This window comes from Centruroides vittatus, unplaced genomic scaffold, assembly GCF_030686945.1.
Source record: "Centruroides vittatus isolate TY-2023 unplaced genomic scaffold, ASM3068694v2 scaffold_2520, whole genome shotgun sequence".
Lineage (NCBI taxonomy): Eukaryota > Metazoa > Arthropoda > Arachnida > Scorpiones > Buthidae > Centruroides > Centruroides vittatus.
Window position 1 is genome coordinate 2,167,771 of NW_027122689.1, and position 13,719 is coordinate 2,181,489.

The following is a 13,719-nucleotide window of genomic DNA, read 5'->3' on the forward strand; positions in this document are numbered from 1 at the left end:
ACGTAATATCCGTCGAGTTGAATAATTTTGCTGCACTCTCGGAGCTTACGGAGGATTTTTGTAAAGATATAAATTTTTAGTTTGACTTATTAAAAATATATAACTTAATCATTTACTAATAAAGCTATAAATTTAACTCGTAAGAGACATTTATACAGCAATGAATGTAGAACCAAACTTTAATAAACTTCCTACTTTTGAAATTTGTATAATTTTATAAGTGATAGTAAGTTTCTATATATTTTATCGATAAAACAATATATACAGTTATTTCTATATTTATTAGGCTTGACATTTCGATATTTAGATATTTGACATGCCTTATAAATTTTTAATTAAACTGAAATATTCAAATTCGACAAAGGTTAATTTGCATTATATACGTAAAATTATTCGGGATTAACTTTGAGAATATTTATTTGATATATATGAGTTTATTTTCTTACAAATTATATGACTTTAACGAATATTTTTGAATATATTGTATTATTTTTAATTATGTAATTTAAATTTTTATAATAAAAAAGTTTTAATATAATCTTTCCATTCGGTAATACAGTAAGCTGTGTTTTATATCGATTCTAAGTCGAGATCAACGAACGATACCGAAGAAAACCTTTTAAATTTAGCGAATTTAAAAGAACTATTTTGAATTTTATTAGCAGAAAATTGCTTCTTGTAGAGTATATTTTTGAATAAACACAAATAAATCGAATTCATTTGAAGCCTCAAAACCTTGTGACATTTAAAGTGTGTTGGGTGATCTGAAATAATGAGATTTCTTCTGCCGCTATCTAATACTGTATATTATATATATAAAATATTTCGTGTAAAGTGTTACAAGCTAATAACACGATTCGGTTTTCTCCCTCTTTTACAGAGAGAAAACTGAAATTTCAAATAAAATATTATAAAAAAGAATATGTTTTTAGAATCTACGTAAAAAGACAAGAATGTTTCATCTAAAACATATTCTGTAACACGTGTTAATTAAAAGTACAGGTAGTTAAAGCTTCGAGTTGATCCAACCTGTTGACCCGAAGTAACTAACAAGAATGCGACAATTACTGATTTCTCTGTTTGTTTATTTTATTAAATGTTGAAATTCTTGAACATCTATTTATTCCTTTTACAAAACTCTGTCTAACTTTACACATTTCGGTTGTTACTATGGCACAAGTCTCGCGTATTCTATCGTAGCGGGTGGTGGAACATCATTTTTTCACCGATGCATCTTTTTAAAAAGTAACCGAGAAGTATGAGATTAGGTGAACGAGGGAGGCATCAAACAAGTCCTCCAGGACTTATCCGCACGTCATTTAATTTCTGGTTTGATAGCGTACACTTATCTCTGGAAAAATGTGGTGGAACAATATCTTGCTACAACCACATTTCGCGATGCCCTTTATAATTAGTGTTAATGCTATTATAACAAAATAATTTTTTAATATTTAAATTATTATTTACTTTTATAATTTTATCAATAATTCGAATAATTAAAAATTAGCGCCGAACGTATAAACACTAATGAATGAACCATACGCGAGGTTCATACACTAGTGTTTTTGTACTGTACATATTATGCACATGTGCACATTCAAAGAACTCAGAAAAGAAAAACTTATTATATGTTACGCAATGCAAGTCATTTTGCAAGATTTTCGCTCTCAAGTAAGTTGTATTGAAATATGGCGTTCACCTTTACCATTCGTAGCATTCATTATTTGCAGTTGTCTAAATTAATTAAGAAATTTTTATTTTCTATAATCGATTTTTTAATCTGTAAGTAATTACTTTTGTTGATTTAATATTTGATGACATGCAATTTCCATGGCATCATTTCCCTTTTTGATAATTTTAATTTGAATTTAAAATTATTTTCTTTATTAATTTATTGTATTATTAAAATTTCTGATCATTTCTACATTTATTCTTTTTTTATTTATTCATTTTTATCGAATGAAAAAAATAGTCATTCGAAATCTGGTGTTTTTTAATTAGTTCTGTAGGCTGTTTGTTAAAATTTAGTTGTATCTGAATTTTGGTGTTTTTGGTAGCACCATTTATTACTGTAAAAAATAAAAGAACACGAATGCCATTATTGCTAATTTTTTGCAATATCTTTGAAGACACTAATTACTAGCCAACTGGTAGTTATTAGTGTTTGGTGGTTTTTACCCGCTGAGCCACAATTAGATGGCAAACTTATTTGAACTGTCCAGTGTCAGATGTTTTGTACTGTACAGTGATGATATTTTTAATCATTCCGCTCCGTTGGAACTAAGAGATAATAATGATATTTTGAAGCCATTGGAAAGTGTATTGTAAAATTGAGAATTTTTTGTGTTAATGCTATTAATGTGTACTAGAAAAACACGTTTGTCATTCGGTGGCGCGTTATCCTATGGACAAAAAAGGCAATTGCTTGGGGCTCCCACCAACTGTGGATCCCAAACCAATCTTTTATAAGAAAATATTTTCCTCAAAAAATTCCATCAAAGAAAAATGTCTGAGGTCAACACTGTACGTGAGGCACTCTAATTCAAATTAAATTGTCAGTAAGATAATTAATTATTATACTGTATGATAAATAACTTAAATTAGTTATTCTTAATATATACTATTATAACAATATTATCTGTACTACGTATAATGACATACATGGTACATAATATTATTCGATAGTATAGATTACATTGTAATATATTTATATATTGTATTATAATCAATCAGGAGCGAATCCTAACCAAAACTTTTGAGCATGCTGAAAGTTATAATAAGAATAATAGGCCTATCTCTAGCACTAAACAATAGGCAGAAATGCTATTTGGCGTGAATAAAAAAGTATGGACTATTATAAAGCCCATTATATCTACACGAAATATATGAAATATATTATAATAAAAAAGTATTAAAAATTTATGATAATAATTCAAATTTTGTGAGCCCTTGAAACGGGGGGCGCAGGGCTTAAGCCCTATTAATTTCTATGTAGATCCGTTCGTGTACACAATACATGTACGCTGACTGGGTACCGCAAGCTTTCGATACAATTTGGCCACACGAGCAAGCGATCGAGTTCCCGCAAGTATCGTACTGATTTAAAACGGCTAGCCGCTAGTTGCCAATGTAAAAGAAACACAAATAATAAAAGAGTTCACGCGTTAGAATAAATTATTATTGGCATATTTGTTTTCACATAAAAACTATATTGACAGTCAAAACTTTCTCTTGAGCATGCGGCGCATGCTAAGCAAGCCCAGAGAATTCGCCTCTGTAATATATAAAGTAACGTATAATAATATACCAGGAATACAATATTGTATATTTGCTACAGTGTTATACATTGCACCAGTATACAGGTTCTTCCCAAAACAAATGCTACAGTTATAAATTATTATAATTATGTTAATTATTATCCAATAACATTGTGACGCACATTATAACACTGGAAAAATGTCCGTTTTACCCATTATAATTTCTCAATTAGTGCACCTCGTGTTAAACGACACACATCCAATCGATACTCAAATTCTTCCTATGCGCCTTCCACTGCAGCCTCAATTTTATGGCTTCTTCAAATTCTACAGTTTCACTCATGTTGAACAATAACGAGTGATTCAAATTTTGTGAACTACAAAACACAAAACGCCTTCTGTATGGAAGTCGCCATTTTACGCACTCCTACAGGTAGCAAACAAAAGACGTTTGAATAAAGATGGGAGAGGAAATTCGGACGGTTAATCTATCGACTAGTCTACAACACATAACAACTAATATAATTACAACAATTTAAAATGGTAGCATTCTTTTTGAAAGACCTTGTATTCTATTATACCAGTTTATAACAGTATGTATTATATATAATGTTGTATTACAATATAGTCTATATATGTATAACAGTATTACTAAGTATATTAATGTGTATTTTAATGAAGTTATGTATAGGTTAAACGTTAATATGCCATTAGGTAAGACAATCTACTGGAACCACCCGGAACCATCTATTTTCATCAGTGGCGCGTTATAGCTACGGGCAAATTTGAATTAGGGGCCCCACAGTGTCGAATTTAAAAATTTTTCTTCGGGGGCAGTTTTGGGGACTTCCCTGGTATCCTCATTCGTTTTTAACGCGATCGCTAACAGGTTAGGTTCTGCGTTGCGCCACATCAGCGTTCTGGGGCCCAACTTTAAATTTTGATATTCTAACTGCAGTAATGAGTTATGAATGATTCGTTTGGAGTCTATTATTTGTGGATGCTACAGGCAATTGCCTTTTTTGCCCGTGGCATAACGCGCCACTGACTTTCATAAAGATGTTTATATAATATTAATTCTTATTTCAAATTATTTCTAATGATCCTTTGTATTATTACGCTAAACAATATGAATAATCATACCAGGTGATATTTTGTGATGAAACAAGGAAACTTACAGCACTGTAGATACTTACTTATATAAGGATTGTTATGTATTTATAAGCTTAAGAAGGATACGACTGCAAACACTCAAATTTATATAATTTACTCATTTATATGAATGTTTTTGCAAAATTTATCACGAGGAAATTTCAAATATTTCTCAATATTCTCTTGTATTAACTGACAAAACTATGTAAGAGTAATCATACCAAGTGATTTTTCTATAATGAAATAATATAGAGATAATAAACTGCATGCATTGTGAATACTTTAATAAATTAAGTTAGATACTGTGTGAAGTTATACCTTCGTACTGAAGGACAAAAGAATGACAGTTGTTTATTCGACCGGAAACATTAAATTTATAAAAATTTATTATTTATATAAAATTTTATTTATTTTCCGTCATCTGGAAAAACCGTATTAGACGTGCCATATGAATAACCATATGAGATGTGGTTTTATCAATATAAAATTTGCATAGAAGGAGATAAAAAAACATTTAAAATAAATTTAAATTACATACTATATTTTTATAATCGGAAAGAATTATATAATTTAAGTATTATTTGGTTTATTTTAGAAGTAAATTTTAGTAGCAACAGCGTCAAACTTCTTAAAGTTGTCAATCGATCGATGCTTCGACGAACATCCGCTTCTGTCGCTGTAATCGTTGTCTGTCTGACGTCACAACCAGCTGAGAGAAAAGTGGAAAAGCTCCTAACACATTTCCAAGCTGACATTAAAGATATAGAGTGAGGAAGATTAACATCCTCCGTAATGTTGCTTAATAACAGCGATTGGATAATTGGAGATTCCAACGGAACCATAATAACAAACGATATCAATAACGAAACTTTGTCCCTGTACTTTTCATGGAGCGACGATGCTCTGTTAAGAATATGTCTTTATTCCATAATATTCGTTTTTGCAATTCTAGGGAACAGTCTTGTCATCATAACTTTGGCACAGAATAAAAGAATGAGGACTGTCACCAACGTGTTCCTCCTCAATTTGGCAATCAGCGATCTTCTTCTTGGAGTTTTCTGTATGCCAGTCACTCTTATTGGGGGACTTTTGAGGGATTTCGTCTTTGGATCTGCTATGTGTCGACTTTTTCCTTATTTACAGGGTAAGAATGCTTTTAATCACTCTAATATCCGTTATAATTACTTAAAGCTATATCGAGAATTTCCACGTATTTTGCTAATTAACGCAGAATTTCATAGTTGTATAATCTTGTAAACGTGAAATTTGAAAAAACAAATGAAATTTTTAATATATTTATATATTAATATTCGAATATTAGATAATTTTTAAATGTTAGGATATTTATTGATGTTTTTGTGAACGTCCGTACGAGTATTTTGAATTTTTTAAATGTTATTAATAGAAGAAATATAAAAGAATTTTATAAATGTCTAATATACTGGATGATCGTAATGTATTAAATGCTGTCTACAGAATATTTAGCAGTCCAAATGCAACCATATTTAGTATGGTGGCATTTCGGGACACGGGGAAGACATTTCCGTAACAGAAAATGGTACCAAAAGTCACCACTATGGCACTTTTAGCACTGTAAGATGTGTGATCCTACTCCGTGTGATTTTTGTTACGTCTTGGACGAGTTGCAGTTTGGCAGCGTTGAAAGACCGATTCACATTGCGCGTGAAAGCATCACAGAGGATCAATTACGGTCGGCCATTGAAGACGTTATTCATTGTCTTCAAGTTTTTACACTTTTAAAATGGGGACCACACGGCTTCCATCGCTAAGGTTCCCTGTATGGCATATTAAGCATCAAAAATTTTATTTGTACAAAGTGCCAAAAGTACCATAATGGCGAGTTTTGGCACTATGTTTAGCAGTCCAAATTTGGTTGCACCTGGACTTCTAAACATCTATATAGACAGCGTTAAATAGGGGTATTTTACTCTATATTGTAAATTTTCTTCGGTTATAATAGATAGAAAAATTTAAAATGCACTGATTTATACATAAAATACCATTTTAAAGATTAGAAAAATTTAAATAGGACTTCTAAAGCATTTAATAAACCTTAACTATTTTAATATAATGTACAGTAAGTAAATTATATCAACGATTTGTGTATGGACATAATTACAGAAAATATGAAAAATCCGTTGAAAAATTGAACATTTTATATAATTCATGCATGAAATACACGTTTATCATTAATGTTATCAAGGTTTTCGAGTGTCACATACGCACGCTTTATAATACCCTTATATCCTTAACATTTCAATGTTGGAAATTTCAGTTTGGTGCTACAAGCAAAATCAATTATAGTCGAGTAAATACCGTTTGATCGAAATTTAATGGAGGAAAGGCAAGAATGATCCTCTTCTATATCATAGTCAATGTATCCTTTCACGCTATCAAATCGTTTTAATGCATTACTATTCGCCATTTTCTCTTAAAAAATGAATATTTCAAGCCAAAAATATTCACGCTATTCTTGTTTACCGTTTAAGTTAGCGAAGAAAAAATAAATTTCTATGTAATTTCATTATATTTTTTATAACAAAACTTCTTTATATCTACCTATTCAATATTTTTCTAAGATATAATAATAATAATAATAATGTACTGTACATTTTTATATGTATTATTCAATTTATAAAATATAAAAATAGTAGATTTTTATATGTTGAAATTCTGATATTTATTTGAAACTTAAAAGAGTTTTATTTATTGGGCTTCAATTTTCAAATTCCTAATGTCGTCCGTCTGTTGGTCTGTCCGTTCGTCCTTCGTTAATCTTGAGAACTGAGTTAGATAGATAAAAATCGAGACCAGACACGGAAAGGTTATTTTTAAATTAAAATGTGATTAAAAATGAGCCTCGAATTTTCAGATTTTAATTGTTTGCCCATTTTTTAAAATTAAAATAATAATTATATGAAGTTAGAACTGTCGATATCCTTTGATAAGTATCAGACTGTAGCTTTACATGAGAAGGTATTTAGTTAAATTGATGAAAGCTAATGCACTGACAAATCAATTCACCGAAACATAGAAGCGCGTACTTTGTTATACACAATACGTCATCTTAATTAATGCTTTATAGTATACAAATTTAATAATGTAGGATGCGACTTTATAAAATAAAGTACATTTATATCGTGAGAAATTTCTTTTTCAAGTTTTAATATTGCTTATTTAATATTTAATGTACAGTCAAACGTCGATTTAGCGCCATTTATTCGCCTGTATGGTTAGGAAAGCGTTATATCGAGACTCGACTACGTATAAACATGTATATACTGTGCGTATCTGAACATATATACATTATTGTATATATGACTTGTACAAACATAAATTTATATAATAGAGCCAAACTTCGTTATAGCGTTACCCTAGTAAAGCGTCAAGAATACTCGCGAACGAATCTTGTCACTAAATTACGTGACCTTCAACTGTCACTTGTTCACAGACTTCCTATTGTACTTCGGTTTAGCGCCACACTCGATTTAGCGCCAGTTTCGGAGGCAAACAGACGACGACTCTAAATGAAGGTTTGGCTTTACAGTAGACCACAGCTTTTAAATTTACAATTTTATTCACTTAAACATTGAGTAAATGTAAATCTGTGAAGTTACTTAAGCACAATTTTTTAAATTAAGGAGGAAAAATCGCATAAACGAATGAACCAGTAAGTAGAAATGGCCTTAAATTAGCTTTATGGGTTCATATATATATTAATGGAGAGCGAAATTAATAGAAAGCAGTCGATTGATCGGTGACGCAATAGATGATCATCACGTTGATGCCACAATGTTTCCGATGGTGTCTGGACCGTGTTAATTTTCTACCGATTTAGCACAACAAACCCGTGTCGAGATATAAAAAATTTGCCATAGAAAAATACAGAAAATAGGCAGAATATTATATTATATTATCAAATTAAATCTAGAACTGTTTTAAAGTATTTAAATTGATCGACGTGGCACCGAATTGCCGTATATATCTTATTTATAGAATTAAAGCAATAAATAAATAAATAAAAGAAAATAATTTAAGCACTATTCATAATATCAAAAAAGTAATTAAATTTAATTTTAAACGTATTTTCTCCGTAATAATAATATAACTTTTTTTTATTTTTTTAAATTTTATAAAGTTTCCTCCCCCTCTTAAAGATGCACGAAATTCTTTATCTGATTTTTACATCTGGAAAAGTTGTAGAGAAAAATTTAAATTTTTATTTAGTGTAAAATTCCACGTCGTATTTTAATCTATTAAAAGTTTGCCTAAGAGCTGAAATTTTTAAATTTATTTATTATTTCTTTTAGAATTTATAAAAATAAAATGGCTTTTAAGAGGGGTTGCGTATGCCACGTGATGCTTAAATTCGAGTTATGAGCCCTTTAAAGTTAAATTTTCATAATTTAGATTATATCCTGCATTAATTAATTAAAAACATAATATTTTATAGCAATATTTATTTGTAAGTATTTAAATAATATTTTATATCTATACTTTTCTATACGACACTAAAGTATCTTCCCGTCCTCTTCGTATAAAAATCTATAAAATATATTTAAATACAACTATCTTCTTTTTTTTATCATAAAAAGCGATTTCTATTTATGTAAATTAATTTTAAATATATAAAACATTTTAATTCAAAAATTAAATGTTGCACGCCGTCGTTGGTTAGTTTGAATTTCTTGTCAGGAATAATTTGTTTAAAAATAATTCCAAGTTTTGTCAAACTAAATTTGTTCCATCTACAAGCCAAATAAAGCTAGAAAACTGATTGTAGTAATTGAATTAAGTCACTTCAATATCCTTTATATGAGAGAAAATGAATATGTGCAAGTTTAGCGAAGGGGAAAGTGCTTCTTAGCCGCCTCCGAAATGGTCATTAAGATACTATTACTTGGTAATTTGTCCGTGGGATGCGAAGTTTGTCTGCAATTTTTTTAATCAGAACACATTTGAATAAATAATTCTATAAATTAATGAATTATTCTCAAATGATGTTGACTTCTCTCCTTACTCCTCCTCTTGTAACCACGCAAACAAGAAACGTTTAATGATAATGATCCGTCTGTATTCAAACGCGTAATTTCCGTATTTATGTACTCAGCATCAAGTTTCATTTGGTTATTGCCATTTTATTCGAGAATTAAAATATATTAAATATAGTAGATTTAAGCAAAATTGTTATCCATAAGTTTTAGAGCTATTAAATTCCATAAATTGCACACAGTTCCAACGTAGGGATTTGTTTATATCTTAAATAAAATTTAAAAAAAAGCGATAAAAGTGATTATTCGAGCAAAAATGCATTTTATAAACGTAAGCATTCGTTATAATTCCTTTAAGATAAAAATTAGAATTTAAACTTAAAATTTTAAGCCGATTGGTCGGCGAGATGGTTTTCTTAACGCTGATTGGCCGAATTTACATAAAAGAATATAAACCAGCAAAATTACGTGTGGGTATTGACGTTATCTAAATTAATTTCGTTTTTTATGAGTCTGTCCAGTTTTTCTAATCAAACAGCGTTATATTATAGCAAGCAAAATATTATGAGGTTTAGAGCTATTAAATTTCATAAATCTGTTTTATTATAGTAAAATCTATAAACAACATCTTTCTCACTGTTCCCAACTAAAGAAATTTCCTGATAAAAACATTCAGCAACGAGTTGTTTCACTTTCCCGGCAACATTTAAAATTTTGGTGGTGCCATTTATTATCATATTTAATTTTTAAAAATGTTACATTTTTGGCTGTTATAACGGCAAAAACCTTAATTTTGAAGTTAGGGATGTTTTATAAAAAATTGTAAATATTAATAACGAGTAAATCGTCGTTAAGTCTGACCCTACTCGAGATAAACACGATCCCTTTTATCTCTCCATAACCTCGACCTTTAACCGCCAAAATTTAATAGCATCAATCCCTCTAATAAACAAACCTCCCTGCTAAATTTCAGAAATATTTCGACAAAAAGTACAGGAATTATTAAGCTTTAAACAGGGTGAACAAAATCGTCCCCCACACAAAATCCCCGAATTTTTTTGCATTTCTCGACGTTTCAAGTTATCCTGAGTTCAAAAATGTAAAAACCTTCGGAGGGGGAGGTCATATTTTGACCGATCGTCATACTTTTCGTCTGTTATATATTACAGCCGGGAAAGTAAAAACAAACAATAAAAATTGTAATATAAGGGATATGGTTTATAGTTAAAATAAGTAAAAAAAATGTTAGCTTATCAGCAGTATTATTAATTTTTCAAACATATATTTTACAAACATAGGCAGTTCGTTGTAATTCTTGTAAGATGGAAATCAGAATTTGAAATGAAAATCAGCGTAAATTGACAATTTTTCTTAACGCTGATTGGTGGAGATGTCATTTTCTGGACATTGACTTGTTACGGAAATTTATATCAGCGGAAGTGGATGTAGCTATTCACATCTACCAATTAATATCATTTTATCGAGTTCATTCAGATTTTCTAACCAATCACTGTTTAAAAAAAAACATAACTACGTTGCTTGAGGTTTAAGAAAAAACACCAGCAAATGATCGATTACATTTCATTGTATTAATTTTAAATAATTAAGTAATTATTCTGTTAAAAATTAACGAATTTATTCAGGAATAACGATCAAAATTTAATTTGTAATTTGACACCTAAATTTATTCATATTTTTATTAATTTCTAAATAAAAAAAGTTCTAAAGAGTTAAAAATTTACAGCTAGAATTACGTATAAATATATAAAGCAAATGAATAATTAGAAAACTGTTGAAAAATATAAATATTTTATGCTTAAAATTAACCAAATTTAATTGGATTTAATAATAAATATAACAATAATTAATTTTTATGTCAAATTCTTTGCAGACACGATGAGAATTGTTTAAAAATGAATGAAGGATAGAAAATCACCTCCTGATATTTTTATTTATTAAATTTGTGCTTTCTATACTATAAATATTTATGTTATATCACTAGAGAACACGTTAAAGATGCAAAGTCTTTAAAACTGAGCGTTAGGGATGTAAAGGTGTTAACATTTTCCATAATTTATAAATGCGTTGTGCAAACAGTAATTAGTGAGGGCCGAGCGCTGTCACGAAATTCATCAATTTTTATTGTTCTACGTCATTAAATTATTTACAATTTTTTTGTTTTTTCCTCTTAACTTTTTCGCAATTTTATGCAAATCGATTGCTAAGTATTAAGTGTTGACGTAGGAGTTATGTTGAATTGTTTATTAAATACTTTTAATGGAATGACGTCGTCACAATCAAGACACTACTAAAATCGAGATTAAAAAAATTTCACAATACTCTCGATTTTAATAGTGTCTCGCCCCTGTACATCATGCTTTTCCTGTTAACAAGAATGCCATGCCAATCACCTATCTATTCCGTTCTGGGGGAAATTTTTCATTTGAAGTAAGGTGACTTCCGGTGTAAGCCGGAAGTTCGTATATAGTTCGTATAGCGTTCCATATCTGGCATCGACTTGTGTCTATCTAACTTTGTTCTTGAGATTAAGGACAAAAAGACGGATGTCAGTGGGAATCTATAGGTCTGCAATTTTAAAATTGCAGTCTATAGATTCCCAAATTGCAGCCCAAGAGAGTTGCTAATTCTATTTAACTTTTTTCCATATGTTAGATCTAATTAGCAATTTAAGGAAGGCCAGACAGAATTTATAGGTCTGCAATTTTACAATTGCAGACCTATAAATTCCGTCTGGCCTTTCTGAAATCTCGAAAACAGAGTTAGATATATGAAAGTCGAGACCACATGTGGAAAGCTTAGGAGCTGGAGGCCCGATTAACTGTATACAAACTTCCGGTTTGGACCGAAAGTTACGTTATTTTAATTAAAAATTTTTTACCAGAACAGAGTTAAATAGATGACCGGCATGACTCTTTTCTTAACAGGAAAAGTATGATGTACAGGGGTAATACACTACTAAGATTAACAGCATTGTGCAATTATTTGTTAAATAATTGCTCATTTTTATCTTTAATTACATAAATGTCACATTGTTAGGTTTATTTTTATAGTAAAATCACTTTTATATACCTAAAAAATTTAATTATTTCATCTAATATAAATTAATTCATTCCAACTACAAGATGGGAGTATTCGAATGCGAGAATTACGAACTGCTCGATTTTTAAAAGGTGTTCGGTGTTTCCAAGAACTTCTGCTAGGTATTCGAATACTTCTCGAATGCGATCCTTATGCACTCACAACACAGTGATCGAGCCAGTTCGAGTTCCAGAAACTAGTGTCTTCCCTATCAAATCTCATTAAAATAATACTTAGACTAAATTATTTTGTGATCTGGCTTCTCGAGGAATTTTAATATTCTAATTTACTTTAATTTCTGTAATTATCAACAAGTTAATCGAATTGTTTTCGAATATCCTAGTTAGTTACTAACTACTCCACGCAAAGCAAAGTGGTTGCATTGTTACCTGTTTCCATTGTTTTCACGAATTACATTCGTTGCTTTTTCTCGAGAACTGGGTTCTCGGAAACTCATTAAATTTTTGAAAGTTCTCGGTTCTTAAAAGTATTTAATTCTGTCTCTGGTTAATCCAAATAAAACCCCGTCGAGTATTTGTATCGGGCCTTGGAAATGGTCTGTAACAAGTCTCTAAGTATTTTTCAGTCCGCGGGAAATTCCAGTTTCACCCATTCTCGACGGCCCTCTGTCTATATGTCCCCTGTTAGTTTTAAATTCGTATTCGATCGGATTATTTCTTCTCTACTGTGAGAAAGACTGGAGCAAGGTAAATGTAGGAAAATGTGGGGTAAATACCCTATATTTATCCTAAATAACGGGATCTTCTTTTACCCCTAGTGTGGCAATATATATACTGTATAGAGAAGATGTATATCTAACAGTTCAACCGAAACGCTTTAGTGGTGCGTCAGAGATGCCACTAGAGAGAGAGAGAGATGCTCGACATTTTGAATTTATGTTATTAATATACAGATTTATGATTTTTGATATCGCACGTTACCCTTCTCTCTATTGGATATTTTTACTTTTATATTTTATCGATCTGCTTATCAACATCCACGCAGCATCACTTTTTATCCAATGTTTCCTCTTTGACGTTATGTGGATCTTGGCAGAAAACTACCAATTCTTTAATAGTCACCGTTGTTTTCTACACGAATATAATTTGTCCGGTCTTAGAAATTTTAAACATGTTAATAGTTAATTATTTTTATTTATATACGGTAGAAACTTGATTATCCGAAACGGTTTTTAAAAA

At 30.2% G+C, this 13,719-nt stretch overlaps 1 protein-coding gene across 1 annotated transcript in view; it reads left to right on the forward strand.

Annotated features, from left to right (window-relative positions):
* Nucleotides 1–5,171: 5,171 nt before the first annotated feature.
* LOC136987578 (cholecystokinin receptor-like) overlaps nucleotides 5,172–13,719 on the forward strand; it is a 78,058-nt gene continuing 69,510 nt past the window's right edge. The window contains exon 1 of the mRNA XM_067285333.1: nucleotides 5,172–5,553. Within this exon, the coding sequence (XP_067141434.1) occupies nucleotides 5,202–5,553 (352 nt within the window). The 5' untranslated portion in view covers nucleotides 5,172–5,201. The remainder of the gene's footprint in view (nucleotides 5,554–13,719) is intronic.